Raw genomic sequence first — 15,909 nt, 5'->3', positions numbered from 1 at the left:
CTGCGAAATTCGGCAAGGCCTTTTTTCTTCGTCTGTCTCAGGTGGGTGCCCAGCATACTTGGAATTCGCCGGCCTCCAATTTGGTAGATGACGCGGGAGATCGCGACCTGAAATTCGTCCCCCCTTTCCTTAAGTTTTCACTCAAAAGCAAGAGGAGACAAAAGGTTGTTGAATTTATCCCTGTGTAGGGGCTGAAATTCAACCTCGACAGAGCACAAAAATGGATGGTAGTGAATTGGTTAAACACCTCAACTGACTTTCCTTTCCAGTGACTGACTACCACTTGTTTTAAGTTCCATTTGAAGTTGAATTTTGGAGTATTTTACTGGCAGGGGGCGGGGGGGTGAGGGATTGATGACACCAACGACCACTGATAAGATTCCCACCATCAAAAGCTATAGTAGAAAGATGGAAAGGTTAATATTCTGGAAAGGTGAGATCAAATGGGCTGAAAGGCTTTTATCACCCAAATCTACCATTTTATTCTACTGGAATAAACATGCACAGATCCAGAAAGTTGCTAATCAGGTTTTTGAGTATGTAAAGGATCAAAAGTTTCAATACTCTGCCACACCCCTAGAAACCTTGTGAAAGTTACACCGGCCATGCCTTTCCTCATTTGCATCACAATGATAAGAAATGACAGACTTTGTTCTGCATCCTTACTAGTCAACTTGTTGCTGGCTCAGAGATTTTTCAGTTCTCCTTAAAGCTCCCTTTAGATTCTAGTTTACGTTGTGATTCCGTAACATCAGCATCTTAAGAGATGAATGATCTACAATCATTAGAATCATCATAATGTTGTTTTGTCATGGTGCCATGGAATTGCTGGGATGTAAATTGGTGCATGCTGCTCCCCAGGCACTCAGTTTTCAGTCTCAGTCAGACCACACAGAAGGAGCAAGGGTAAAGTAACCGAGTTCATTCTTGCATCTCCCAGTACCCAATTACAGCGTGCCACTGTCAGAAGTCTCACAGCTTATCATCTGCCGTTTCATTTTACAAACTGATGTATAGTCGGCATGGGGATAGGTAAACGTAAAGAGAAAAAAAAAACAGAATAAAAAGGTAAAAATATATGTGGCTCAAATTGGCCAGGAAGATGATTCAGAGACAATCCTGTGGAGTTGTAAGTATTAAGAGGTCCCTTTCAGAAACAGAACCACAGATAGAATTAAGGGTATATTTAGAAAAACAGGGTTACTTCTAGGTTTTTTTAATGCATAATTTTAGTCAGATAGAATTAATCCATTTTTTAATAATGCCTAAAGTCAGGGAATCATCTTGTTCCTATGGTAGTGTTGGCCAATACATGCAACTAGCTGGATCTATCAATATATTCCATAAAAGGGTGTTTTTTTCTGGATGAGGGGAGGTACGGGAGTTCACTTTAGCCCCGATTTAGACCTAGCAGGAATGGGGCGGGTTCGGGTTAGATCAACTTCAATGGAGCAGAAAATCAGGCGGCGTATAGATCGGCTGGGTTAGGTTAAAATCTTCTGTGTGCACCTTTGTTATAATATAATTAGGTCAAGAATAAAATTATTTTGGTGGTTGTTTAAATGGAATGTTAACATATGCAGACTGCCAGTCCGTGGGTTAAGTGGTTCTGATTAGAAACATAGAAAATAGGTGCAGGAGTAGGCCATTCGGCCCTTCTAGCCTGCACCGCCATTCAATGAGTTCATGGCTGAACATGCAACTTCAGTACCCCATTCCTGCTTTCTCACCATACCCCTTGATTCCCCTAGTAGTAAGGACTTCATCTAACTCCTTTTTGAATATATTTAGTGAATTGGCCTCAACAACTTTCTGTGGTAGAGAATTCCACAGGTTCACCACTCTCTGGGTGAAGAAATTCATCCTCATCTCGGTCCTAAATGGCTTCCCCCTTATCCTTAGACTGTGTCCCCTGGTTCTGGACTTCCCCAACATTGGGAACATTCTTCCTGCATCTAACCTGTCTAACCCCGTCAGAATTTTAAACGTTTCTATGAGGTCCCCTCTCATTCTTCTGAACTCCAGTGAATACAAGCCCAGTTGGATCCAGTCTTTCTTGATAGGTCAGTCCCGCCATCCCGGGAATCAGTCTGGTGAACCTTCGCTGCACTCCCTCAATAGCAAGAATGTCCTTCCTCAGGTTAGGAGACCAAAACTGTACACAATACTCCAGGTGTGGCCTCACCAAGGCCCTGTACAATTGTAGCAACACCTCCCTGCCCTTGTACTCAAATCCCCTCGCTATGAAGGCCAACATGCCATTTGCTTTCTTAACCGCCTGCTGTACCTGCATGCCAACCTTCAATGACTGATGTACCATGACACCCAGGTCTCTTTGCACCTGCCCTTTTCCTAATCTGTCACCATTCAGATAATAGTCTGTCTCTCTGTTTTTACCACCAAAGTGGATAACCTCACATTTATCCACATTATACTTCATCTGCCATGCATTTGCCCACTCACCTAACCTATCCAAGTCGCTCTGCAGCCTCATAGAATCCTCCTTGCAGCTCACACTGCCACCCAACTTAGTGTCATCCGCAAATTTGGAGATACTACATTTAATCCCCTCGTCTAAATCATTAATGTACAGTGTAAACAGCTGGGGCCCCAGCACAGAACCTTGCGGTACCCCACTAGTCACTGCCTGCCATTCTGAAAAGTCCCCATTTACTCCTACTCTTTGCTTCCTGTCTGACAACCAGTTCTCAATCCATGTCAGCACACTACCCCCAATCCCATGTGCTTTAACTTTGCACATTAATCTCTTGTGTGGGACCTTGTCGAAAGCCTTCTGAAAGTCCAAATATACCACATCAACTGGTTCTCCCTTGTCCACTCTACTGGAAACATCCTCAAAAAATTCCAGAAGATTTGTCAAGCATGATTTCCCTTTCACAAATCCATGCTGACTTGGACCTATCATGTCACCTCTTTCCAAATGCACTGCTATGACATCCTTAATAATTGATTCCATCATTTTACCCACTACCGATGTCAGGCTGACCGGTCTATAATTCCCTGTTTTCTCTCTCCCTCCTTTTTTAAAAAGTGGGGTTACATTGGCTACCCTCCACTCCATAGGAACTGATCCAGAGTCAATGGAATGTTGGAAAATGACTGTCAATGCATCCACTATTTCCAAGGCCACCTCCTTAAGTACTCTGGGATGCAGTCCATCAGGCCCTGGAGATTTATCGGCCTTCAATCCCATCAATTTCCCCAACACAATTTCCCGACTAATAAGGATTTCCCTCAGTTCCTCCTCCTTACTAGACCCTCCGACCCCTTTTATATCCTGCTGAACCTGTAAAGATGCTGAGAGAAACACATCATCTGATCTCACACAAGGTATGCTAGTTGACGTCAAGGGGGTTTATTCCACTTTTGGCACGGGCAATAATCCAGCAGTTTCAAATCGGTCGGCTGTTATACGCACCGCCCAGCTTTCCTTTCCAATGGCTTTAGTTATATTCGCTGCAGTGAAGTTCCACTGGATGACCCGATCGACAAACGCCAGTTCATGACTGTGCCAAAAGTGAAAATTGGCCCCTCAAATTCATCTAGCAGTAACATGAAAGTTCCCATGATATAAATCACTCTTCAGATCGCTCACAAGAGTTCTGACAAGAGGTCTGTACCTGGAATTCCTGTGGGAATGGGGTTCTCTGGTGAGCGATAGGCAAGAAAAAACCCCAGGCAAATGGTGTAAACAGCTAAAAATGGCTGTTTACGCTGTTTCATAAGGTGTTCTGCTGATCGCCATTTGAAATTACATTCCACGTGTTCACCTAGTGCTTGGTACTACAATCAAGTGTAACTAGTAATCCTATTGAGCACTATCCTATTCACACCATACATAATGGCACAGGCTTTGGTTCACGGAAAACTTGGTCCATTTATGAAAGCAGTCTCGTTACTGTGGTACGAAAAAAATTGGAGAACGTCTCATCCGTATCTTCTCCCTTTGCTTAAGTCAGCAAAAAAAAAATCATGAGTAGAAAGTGGTCAAGCTATATTTAGACTCACTCCAGCCTTTCACTATTAGTGAATGAAACAAAGTATAAGTGGAGTTGATTCTCAACCCTTCCTTTGCCAAGGCTGCAATGAGAATTTTGGTGGTGCTTAATCCTATTAGTTTTCACAGTACACCATAAATCCATTTGCTGACCTAAGCCTACCCCAGTCCCTTCCTCTGGACAATAGTCACCACCCTCATGAATGATGCAGGATAGTTTCTGGTGACTGGTACTTCTTGTGTCTGCTTTTACATATACCCCAGGTGGCAGAAGCTGTGACCTGCTAAAATTTAACAGTGAACATATAATGGTAAATGTGCAAGGGTATGGAGTCTCACTTGATGAGAGCACAGATTGTAGAATCAGTATGCCCATTCAGACATTCCCAAATTCCTAGGCGCACAACCTCACAAAATTGATCTTAAAATGCACTGAGAGCTCTTCTGTTACCAAACTGCTTATATCCTTTATAAAAATAGAAGTAAATAAAATATTTTTATAAAAGTGGATTATAATCAAAATTATTCAGGAGTAATTTTGACTTTGTGCCAGTGTGTAAAACGGTAGATAGGCAATCGACAGCCTGTTTTACATCTCTCCCCATTTTCATTTGCCTTGATTTCAATGCAAATCGGGAGAGATGTATAATGATTCGATATCGCCCGTTTAACACTATGACCCAATGCAATTCATCTGAAACAAGTTACCCACGTGTTTCAGACGAATTGCATTTTATGCTTTTGATTGACCTGCACCACATGGCTAAATCATCCTTTATAGTAATCCTGCATTCCTCTTGTTCCGGTGTAGTGTAATGAGGCATGTTATACATAAAACATTGGCCCGGAGTTTGCAGCCAGCAGCGAAGCGACAGTGCTCGCCGCTCACCACAAAGAAAGCTGCCCACAAAATTCTTGCAATCTCTGTGGCATGAATTTCAGCTGCCCAGACCTTTGTTTAAATCTGGCACTAAATCAAGTGAAACCGAAGCGCCCAGCAATAGTGATGTCATCACGCTGTCTAAGCAGCCAATCACATTGAAGAATTCTCAGACAGCAAACCAGGAAGTAAAATTTACTTTTTATAAATTTTACAGAGGGTGAAATAAAGATTGGGACATACACATATGATTAAGGTGGCAGCTGAAATGTCAAACAAACTTTCAAATATATATTAAAACTTGTAATCATCATATTAATGGAAAATTTGACATTCCACAAATATAAAGTGAGCTTTTCAGGATCAGAATGGTTGTTCAGCAGTCAGTACACCATTAAAAACACAGTTACATCTCTACAACAAGGCTTAAAGTTGGTTTTAGCAGTGATATTCCAACATAAAAATGGAAGTTTTCATCCTGTTTTGTGATTTCAACTGATTGCTAGCTCCGGGGATTTCCACAGCACAGCCTGTGGCAGAGCAGGGAATGACTGACCACAACTTCAGAATTTCTGCATTTATTTATGCATGCGCCAAATCCTAAATCACGGGTGCCCAAGTGCAGTGCTGAAGGAGCCTTGGCCGTTGCCCTTATCCAACAGAGGTTCTTGCTGCATGTGTTGATGAGGGTAAAGTCTGCAGGTGGATGAGCAAACTGACCACAGCACCGTGATGCAGGAGGCCATTCATGTGGGGAGGAGAGAGTGAAAAATAATTTTGTAATGGTAGGGGACTGTATAGTCAAGGGGATAGATACTGTTCTCTGCAGCAGAGACCGAGAGTTCCGAAGGCTGTGTTGCCTGAGGGTTAAGGCTATCTCCTCACGGCTGCAGAAGAATTTGGAGTGGGATGGGGAGGATCCAGTTGTCGTGGTCCATGTAGGAACCAAAGACATCGATAGAACTAGGAATGAGATTCTGCTGGGAGAGTTTGAGGAGGGTCAGGTCAAAATTAAAACACAAAACTCACCAGGTAAAAATCTCTGGTTTGTTACTTGAGCCACGTGCAAATTTGCATTGAGTCAAACAGATTAGAAGGTTAAATGCGTGGCTCAGAGTGATGTGGGAGGCAGGAGTTTCGCTTCAAGGGGCACCGGCATCAGCATGGTAGAAAGAAGCAGCTGTTCCATTGGGATGGGCTTCACTTAAACTGGGTTTGGACCAGTATCCTGATGAACCGAATAACTAGGGCAGTAGAGAGGGCTTTAAACTAAATAGGGAGGGGGGAGGGGGGGGGAAATGGAGGATTCAGCAAAAAGGGTGAATTCAAAATCAGTAACAGAAATATCAAGGCTCTAGAGCAGAGTAGTGACTTGGGTAAAAATAAGCAGAGTAGATCAGGAAGGGAAAAAAGGTTTAACAAAGTTAATAGGGTATCAGTGATATCAGGGTAAAATAGAAAACAGTTCAAACTAAAGGCACTATATCTGAAGTTGCAAATGCTTCGCACAAAAATAGATGAATTAATAGCAGATAGAAATAAATGGGTTTGATGTAATAGCCATTGCAGAGACATGGTTGCAGAGTGACCAAGGTTGGGAATTAAATATTCCAGGATACTTGACTTTTAGAAGAGATAGGCAAAATGGAAAAGGGTAGAGGGTAGCCCTGATAATAAAGGATGGGATAGAGAAAGTAGAGAGAGAAAGGATTTTAGCTCGGAAAATCAAGATGTAGGGTGGAGTGAAGAAACAAGGGGCAGAAAACACAGGTGAGAGTTATTTATAGGCCCCTTAACAGTAGTTGCAGTATAAATGAGGAAATTAGAGGTGCATGTAACAAGGATAATACAATAATCATGGGGGAGTTTAATTTTCATATATAGACAGGGCAAATCAAATTTGCAGTAATAGTGCGGAGGACGACTTCATGGAATGCATTCAACATAGTATGTTGAGGAACCAACTCTAGAACAGGCTATTTTAGATCTAGTTTTGTGCAATGGGACAGGATTAACTAATAATCTTGTAGTAAAGGAGCCTCTGGGAGAAGTGACGATAGAATTTTATGTTGAGTTTGATAGTAATTTAGTTAAGTTCGAAACTAGGATCTTAAATCTGGACAAAACAAATTATGTAGGTATGAGAGCAGAGTAGGCTAAAGTAGGTTGGGAAACTAGATTAAAAGATATGACGGTAGATAAGCAACGGCAAACATTTAAAGAAATAATTCATAATTCACAACGAATATACATTCCCTTAAGGAATAAAAGCCCACGGTAAAAAATGGTCCAAAACTGTGGCTAAGGTATGTAAATAGTAAGAGATTGGTGAAAGTAAACATGGCCCCATTAGAGGCAGAGACAGGAAAAATTATAATGGGCAATAAAGAAATGGCAGAGACATTAAACAAGTACATAGAACATAAAAAATAGGAGCAGGATTAGGCCATTCAGCCCCTCGTGCCTGCTCCGCCATTCAATGAAATCATGGCTGATCTTCCCCCTCAACTCCACTTTCCTTCACTATCCCTATATCCCTTAATTTCCAAAAAAATCAAACTTTGTCTTAAATATACTTAATGACTGAGCCTTCACAGCCCTCTGGGGTCGAGAATTCCAAAGATTCACCACCAAAGAAATTTCTCCTCATCTCAATCCTAAGTGGCCGATCCCTTATTCTGAGACTGTGACCCCTGGTTCTAGACTCCCCAACCAGAGGAAATATCCTCCCTGCATCTACCCGGTCAAGCCCTGTAAGAATTGTGTATGTTTCAATGAGATCATCTCTCATTCTTCTAAATGCTAGAGAATATAGGCCAAGTCTACTCAATCTCATGTCATTGAACGATCCCCCCATCCCAGGAATCAGTCTGGTGAACCTTCGTTGCATTCCCTCTTTGGCAAGTATATCCTTCCTTATTGAGCTATTAGGAAAGCAAATGGTATGTTAGCTTTTATTACCAAGAGATTATTCGCAACTCCTCAGAAAATTATGCAGTCCATGCCCGCATGCAGCAAGACCTGGCACCATTCAGGCTTGGGCTGGTAAGTTTCAAGTAACATTCATGCCACACAAGTGCCAGGCAACGACCATCTCCCACAAACGAGTCTAACCACCTCTCCTCGATATTCAACAGCATTACCATCACCAAATACCCCAGCATCAATATCCTGGGGGTCACTATTGATCAGAAACTTAACTGGATCAGCCACATAAATACTATGGCAACAAGAGTGGGTAGAGACTGAGTATTCTCCGGTGAGTGTCTCATCTACTGACTCCCCAAAGCCTTCCACCATCTGCAAGACACAAGTTATGAGTATGATGGAGTACTCTCCACTTGCCTGGATGAGTGCAGCTCCAATAAACACTCAAGAAACTCGACATCACCAGGACAAAGCAGCCCACTTCATTGGCACACCATCAACATTCACTTCCTTCACCACTGACGCACCGTGGCTGCAGTGTGCATCATTTATAAAATGCACTGCAACGGCAAACCTCCCAAACCCACGACTTCTACCACCTAGAAGAACAAGGGCAGTAGGCGCATGGGAATACCATCACCTGCAAGTTCCCCTCCAAGTAACATACCATTCTGACTTGGAAATACATTGCTGTTTCTTCATCGTCGCTGGATCAAAATCCTGGAACTCGCTCCCTAACAGCACTTCACCGCAAGGACTGCAGTGGTTCAAGGTGGTGACTCACCACCACCTACTCAAGGGCAATTAGGGATGGACAACAAATGCTGGCCTTGCCAGCGATGCCCACATCCCAAAACAATTTTTTTTTTTTTTTAAAGAGTAAAGAAGTATTACTGCAATTATACAGGCATTGGTGAGGCCACACCTGAAGTATTGTGTACAGTTCTGGTCTCCTTACCTAAAGAAAGACATACTTGCCTTACGGCAACAAAGGTTCACTAGACTGGTTCCTGGGATGAGGGGATTGTCCTATGAGGAGAAACTGAGTAGACTAGGCCTATGTTCCCTATAATTTAGAAGAATGAGAGGTGCTTTCATGGAAACATATAAAGTTCTTACAAGGCTTGAGAGGGTAGATGCTGGAAGAATGTTTCCTCTGGCTGGGGAGTCTAGAACTAGGGGGTCACAGTCTCAGAATAAGGGATTGGCCATTTAGGACTGTGAGGAGAAGAAATTTCTTCATTTGGAGGGTTATGAATCTTTGGAATTCTCTACCCCAGAGATCTATGGATGCTCAGTCGTTGAGTATATTGAAGACAGAGGTCGATACATTTTTGGGAACGAATTAAGAGATTGATGGGGATAATACGGAAAGGTGGTGTTGAGGTAGAAGATCTGCAAAGCAGGCTCAAGGGCCAAATTATCTACTCCAGCTCCTATTTCTTATGTTCTTATGTTTATCCTAGGCCTGAGCTAGAAATGAATCTCTAACTCCCAGAAGTTAAAGGTGAAAGTATTGTAATTCACTGTACTATTTAGTCATCACAGTTGAGGTATTTAAACAGCCTGGTGATGTAGAGAGAGCATATCATTTGTCTCACCTATTCAGCTATGCCAAATTTAGAAAGTCAAGGCTGGAGTCAGGAATGTGATGGAATAGTCATCACTTGCCTGGATGGGTGTAGCCCCAACACACTAGAAGCTCAATCGCATCCAGAACAGAGCAGTTTGCTTGTTTGGTGTACCTGTCATCAAACTCAATATCCATTCCCCTCCCTGCTTCCCTCACCACCAGCACACTGTAACTACAATAAATACAATCTACAGGATGCACTGCAGCAACTCACCAAGCTTATCACAATAGTGCCTCCAAGCCCCATGAACCCACCCGTCAAGAAGGGCAAGAGTAGCACTATAGTAGGAATACCATTACCTCTTCATTCCCATCCAAGTTACATCCTGGCTTGGACATATGCCACCATATGTCCAAGGGAAGGGGAGGCAGAGTCCATGATCAGATCAGCCATGATTTTAGTAATTGGCGGAGCAGGCTCCAAGGGCCAAATGGCCTACTCCTGCTCCTATTTCTTATGTCCTTAGCCCTTCTTTATCGCCTGGCCACAATCCTGGCATTCTCTATCAGACACCATTGTGGAAGCACCAGCATCATAAAGTCTGCAGCAGTTCAAGAAGGCGGCCTACCACCAGCAGCTCTGGGCAACTAGGGATGGGCAAATAAATGCATCCTTGCGAGTGCTGTCTGTACCTCGAAAACAAATATATATACATATATAGTCCCTTACCTTTGCCAGGTGCATCTGTAACTTTTTCTTGGCATCTCCAATTTCAAAGATGCGATGTGTAAATGCAAGATTGACATTGTTAAACTGTTTCCACAACTCCTCTGAAGTAGTAGCGAGAAGCTTTTCAAGCTCATCCCGCAGCCTCGATGAAGCGGCCCGTTCGCACTGTGAACGCAGAATGTTGTCTTCTGTATACTTTAACCAGGACTCAGGAGTGGAGATACTAACAAAATAATACACATTTGAATAGGTCATTATCAGTGAAAAGTGGATTCACGTAGGTTTGATATTTTGAAGCCTTACTAAAAAATAGGCATGATTAAAATTTACAATATCTGCACTGAATCATGTACGGTTATATTCTTACCCATAAAATCCAACTCCTCAGTAGCTACGTTTCACCATAGATTTGCAGCTACTGGACTGAAAACGATGGAGTAGAATTGGTATTTTGCAAACAAGCACAACAGCCTGAATAAAGTGTGCCACTTAATCCTATTTCTACTTCGGAACTTTTGAGTCAGAAGGCACAGTGGGAGACAGAAATATTGTTTTCTTTGTGGTAAAAGAATGTAGGTTTACAAACTGTATTCTTCCACAACCACAGCCAATGGTTCATGAACATTAAAAAGGAGGCAGACGTGTTGGTCCAAATAGCCTCTTTAACTTTTGCTGTGTAATATATCGCAGAAAAATGTGCTTGTGCACTTAGATCGATCACTTGTACTTTGTTTATTCATCAAGCCAAACTAGAAGAAGAATAGGACATGGAACCGACTCATATTGGCATGATAATTTCCACATTTTATTTATGGATCAAAGATGGCAAGGTTGCAATGGATTGATTTCCTCTTGCACAAGGTGCTTCATCTGGTATACCAGCAAAGATTGGGAACTCACCAGGTTGCGAGTTTTGGATGGTAAACGTGGAGTCTGCTACTCGGTCAGCAGGGGAGGGGAAAGGATATTGAGTAAACCAACATGTTGATGCTGGATGTCACTGCCAAACGCCTAAAAGGAGGCCAGCTGCTTTTGATTGGAAAATGATGTTTAGGGCAGGAAATATGTTTTAAAAAAAAATTGTTGCATTCCCTCCGCGGTTTTCTTCAAACACATGACACCACAGGCTTGTTGTTTCTTTCATCTGCGAAGTCACGGCCACAGACTATTCCATGGCCATTACCAATGCCGAGTTCATTCGACGAGGTAAACATGCAACTTACCAAGGCAGCTATGTTAGTTTACTGCACGTTGGAACTTCCTGCTAACAGAAGCCATCCAACAAAGCCATCCCTTGAACAACTAATCAAACCCAGCGTATATGATACAGGTCACACTGAATCAGCAATGGAAGATGAACCTGAGACTGTCAAGCGGGGAAACAACCAATCTAACTGTTTGTAATGCTATAAACTTTTACAAATAGCATGTTTTTAAAAAAACACACATGTTTGCTAGCTCTTTCCTGCACCAAGTCATCTAATGTTTTAATTGGAGCAAAGAAGCTGATGGAAAAATTTATCTGGTAGTAATGCCGGAGCCAGACAGACAGGGCATGGCTCAATTTTCTCCTTTCCTTTTCTGCTTTCAGTGTACAAATTCATTGCTCCAGGGCAAATTCCAGAGAGAAGTGCAAAAGTAGATCTGCATTTACTTTGCAATCCTTCTCCCAAGTCCATTCTTTTAGGAGCCAGAAAATGATTACAACAGCTATACACAAGGAACAACCCAGCCAGCAATAGATTACAAGTGCTTTCAGACTGTGGAACAATCTTCAAAAAGGAGCGATGCGACAATCAAACGTATTCATTTTTCTTCGTTGCTAATTTTATCCCTTTTACCTTGCTCCTTCCCTGTAGGTACTGATCCCTTCTCAGTACAATTCCACAGGCACCAGGCCCCCCAGTACTTCATCCAAGTTTCTATTCTTCACGTGTGACCCTGGTCAGTGAGTGCTGGTAGGCTATTCAATGGCGAGGTTGGAAAGACATCACCAGACCATGTTCTGAGCCAATGTCCACGCATGAGCACTTCCAATTGGGATAGCAATTGTCAATGGGAGTCTTGGCCTGTCCAATCTAAGAATGTCCTGGTCTATACAGCTCAGCTAGTCACACAATTGCATTTTATTTTAATTGCAGACTTTAAACTTGACAGCTGTTCATATACTCCTGTATATTTGTGTGTGTGACCATGGTCAACACTGCCTTTAATGTACTGATAGGCACAGCCAGTGAACGGGACTCCCCATCACTAGTGCAAACTCAGAAAATTAGCCCCCTAACTTTATTTTGTATACATTTTTGAATGTTTTCACTACTGGTGGATAGATAATTCCCACCTGTCAGGTGCCTGACTTCTTTCATGTAGAGGTTCAATCATTTCTAAGTGATCTTTAGAGGGATTGTGTAGTGTTCAAAATTTCAGATGTTGCAGCTGTTCGCAATCTGTTCGTGTAGGACAGAAGGTTGAGAACATGCAAAAAAAAAAATCAAAGAGTAGAAAACACTCTGTAGGAAACGTTAAAAACGGGTTAATTTTTGTACACATAAAAGTGGAGTCATATTCACCAAGCCCAGGTGAGTCATCCCCTATGTAAATATTTTCAAAGCTTGAAGCCATTAACTACTCAAAGGGGTTACACAGATGTACTTAAAAAAAATGATTAGTTAGAATAGTAAGGTTATGTGGAATGTTCTAAACTCAAAATATAATTTGGGGGCCAATTAATTTTTGCACTCATCGGGTGAAGGATCCCATCGCTGAAGAACAAAACAATTTCCTACTTTGGATGCCATAAAGCCCAATATTTCAGGGCACGATTTGGGCCACAGGAAATGAGGCCACGCTACAGGCATGCATGGGATTCATTTAAACAGATTAAGTACTTAAAAATGGTCTGACACCAAATCTCCCAACTTCGGGCAAGGCTCCAAACCACACACCTTGCCTGTTGCTGCGTGGGGAATCCTGGGTCCAGGCCTGCTCGAGTAGGCTTCTTAAAAAGGGAGAACTGTGGTTTCATTCGCTAGTACAATTCTTTATTGTTCCCGAATTTGCAGCTACGTGTCGCTCTATACATTAGTTCCTTTTGCTGGGTAGCCTGCCAATTTTGCACTGTTTTGTTTTGTTCCTGCGTATACTTTGCTTCATTATTCTTTGTTGCTCTGGCGTTTAGTACCAACCTTTTGGCTTTGCGTTCCCGGCATAGACCCTCACTTGCTGCCAGTGGACAATTGGAATTCAAACACAAGCAACATATAATTTTCCGATATGTAGTCGCAGCAGTTGAGGCACCCTGCCAAGGAGCGCAAAGTCAGCTGTTTATCCCGTTAAGCTGCAGCCAGGGCCGGTCCTACAGGTGGGCGACGTGGGCAACTACTCGGGGCGCCATGGTCAAGAGGGTCTGACATTAACGCAGTCTACCTCTGAGGAACTGGATATATCCAAAGTCTGTTGTGCTCCTCAAGAAGAGCAAACTTCCAAATTTCAAGAACAAGTTCCCAAACACATGGATAGCACTCAGGATCCTGTTAACCGTGCCTGTATTGATGGCAGGCAGCGAACGGAGCTTCGCAAAGCTGAAGCTTAGAAAAACATTTTTGCGTTCGACCATGGGACATGACAGGCTCTCTTCGCTGGCCATCCTGTCTATCGAGAATGATGTGGCTCAAAATATCGTGGTGAACAAAGCTTTTTATTTGTTATTGCTATATATTAGTGTGTCACTCAGCTATAAATGTTATTTTTAATGATTTATACCATATATTTAAATTATTTAAAAAAATTGAGGTTCCAGCTTTTTTTTCACAAATTTTTGCCAAGACTACTACATACATAAACTCAAAGAAGGGACACTAAAATACAAGTTTGCCCAGGGGCACCATTTTTTGTTTTAATATTAGTTCTGGGATCTGGGCATCGCTGACAAGGCCAGCATTTATTGCCCATTCCTAATTACTCGAGGCAGTGGTGGTGAGCCACCTTCTTGAATCGCTGCAGTCCTTGTGGTGAAGTTACTCCCAGTGTTGTTAGGAAGGGAGTTACAGGATTTTGACCCAGCGATGATGAAGGAACGGTGATATATTTCCAAGTCAGCATAGTGTTTAACTTGGAGGGGAGCTTGCAGGTGATGGTGTTCCCATGCGCCTGCTGCCCTTGTCCTTCTAGGTGGTAGAGGTGGCGGGTTTGGGAGGTGCTGCCGAAGAAGCCGTGGCGAATTGTTGCAGTGCAAAATCATCATCATAGGCAGTCCCTCAAAATCGAGGAAGACTTGCTTCCACTCTAAAAGCGAGTTCTTAGGTGACTGAACAGTCGAATATGGGAATTACAGTCTCTGTCACAGGTGGGACAGACAGTCGTTGAGGAAAAGGGTGGGTGGGACAGGTTTGCTGCACGCTGCTTCCGCTGCCTGCGCTGGTTTTCTGCATGCTCTCAGCGACGAGACACGAGGTGCCCAGCGCCCTCCTGGATGCTCTTCCTCCACTTAGCGCGGTCTTTTGCCAGGGATTCCCAGATGTCGGTGGGGATGTTGCACTTTATCAAGGAGGCTTTGAGGGTGTCCTTGAAACATTTACTCTGCCCACCTGGGGATCGCTTGCTGTGTAGGAGTTCAGAGTAGAACGCTTGCTTTGGGAGTCTTGTGTCGGGAATGCGAACAATGTGGCCCACCCAACAGAGCTGGTCGAGTGTGGTCAGTGCTTCGATGCTGGGGATGTTGGTCTAATCAAGGATGCTAACGTTGGTGCATCTGTCCTCCCAGGGAATTTGTCAGATCTTGCGAAGACATTGTTGATGATATTTCTCCAGCAATTTGAGGTGTCTACTGTATATGGTCCACGTCTCTGAGCCATACAGGAGGGTGGGTATCACTACAGTCCTATAGACCATGAGCTTGGTGGCAGATTTGAGGGCCTGATCTTCGAACACTCTCTTCCTCAGCCGGCCAAAGGCTGCGCTGGCGCACTGGAGGCGGTGTTGAACCTAGTCGTTGATGTCTGCCCTTGCTAATAATAGGCTCCCGAGGTATGGAAAGTGGTCCATGTTGTCCAGGGCTGTGCCGTGGATCTTGATGACTGGGGGGTGGGGGCAGTGCTGTGTGGCGGGGTCAGGTTGGTGAAGAACCTTTGTCTAGTGTAAGGCCCATTCTTTCGTACACCTCAGGTGAAGATGTTGACTATGACTTGGAGTTCAGTCATAGAATGTGCGCAGATGCAAGCATCGTCCGTGTATTGTAGTTCGAAGACAGAGGTTGGGACGGTCTTGGATCTGACCTGGAGTTGACGAAGGTTGAACAGGCTCCCACTGGTTCTGTAGTTTAGTTCCACTCCAAAGTGGAGCTCATTGAGTGTGAGGTGGAGCATTGCAGCGAGGTAAATCGAGAAGAGGGTTGGGGCGATGACACAGCCCTGCTTGACCCCGGTCCGGACGTGGAATGGGTTTGTGATGGATCCATTGGTAAGGATCACAGCTTGCATGTCGTCGTGGAGCAGGCGGAGGATGGTGACAAACCTTCGGGGGCAGCCGAAACGGAGGACGACGCTCCATAGGCCCTCGCGGTTGACAGTTTTAAAGACCTTTGTAAGGTCAAAGGCGGCCATGTACAAGATGCTGTTCCCTGTATTTTTCTTGCAGCTGTCGCGCCGTAAGATTATGTCCATTGTACCCCGTAGTGAACAAAATCCGCACTGTGATTCCGGGTGGAGCTCCTCAGCCACAGGGCGAAGACGGTTGAGGAGGATTCTAGCGACAACTTTCCCAGTGGCTGATAACAGGGAGAT

At 43.6% G+C, this 15,909-nt stretch overlaps 1 protein-coding gene across 7 annotated transcripts in view; it reads right to left on the bottom strand.

Annotated features, from left to right (window-relative positions):
* Window positions 1-15,909, bottom strand: part of LOC139281095 (tektin-3-like) — a 153,166-nt gene that overhangs the window by 26,391 nt on the left and 110,866 nt on the right. For all 7 annotated transcript variants that reach the window (XM_070901032.1, XM_070901035.1, XM_070901030.1 and 4 more), the window contains exon 6: window positions 10,130-10,352. In XM_070901032.1, coding sequence (XP_070757133.1) covers window positions 10,130-10,352 — 223 coding nt within the window. The remainder of the gene's footprint in view (window positions 1-10,129; window positions 10,353-15,909) is intronic.

Source organism: Pristiophorus japonicus, chromosome 15 (assembly GCF_044704955.1).
Source record: "Pristiophorus japonicus isolate sPriJap1 chromosome 15, sPriJap1.hap1, whole genome shotgun sequence".
In the NCBI taxonomy this organism is placed as follows: domain Eukaryota; kingdom Metazoa; phylum Chordata; class Chondrichthyes; family Pristiophoridae; genus Pristiophorus; species Pristiophorus japonicus.
The sequence above is the reverse complement of the archived record's forward strand: the minus strand, read 5'-3'. Positions and strand labels throughout refer to the sequence as shown.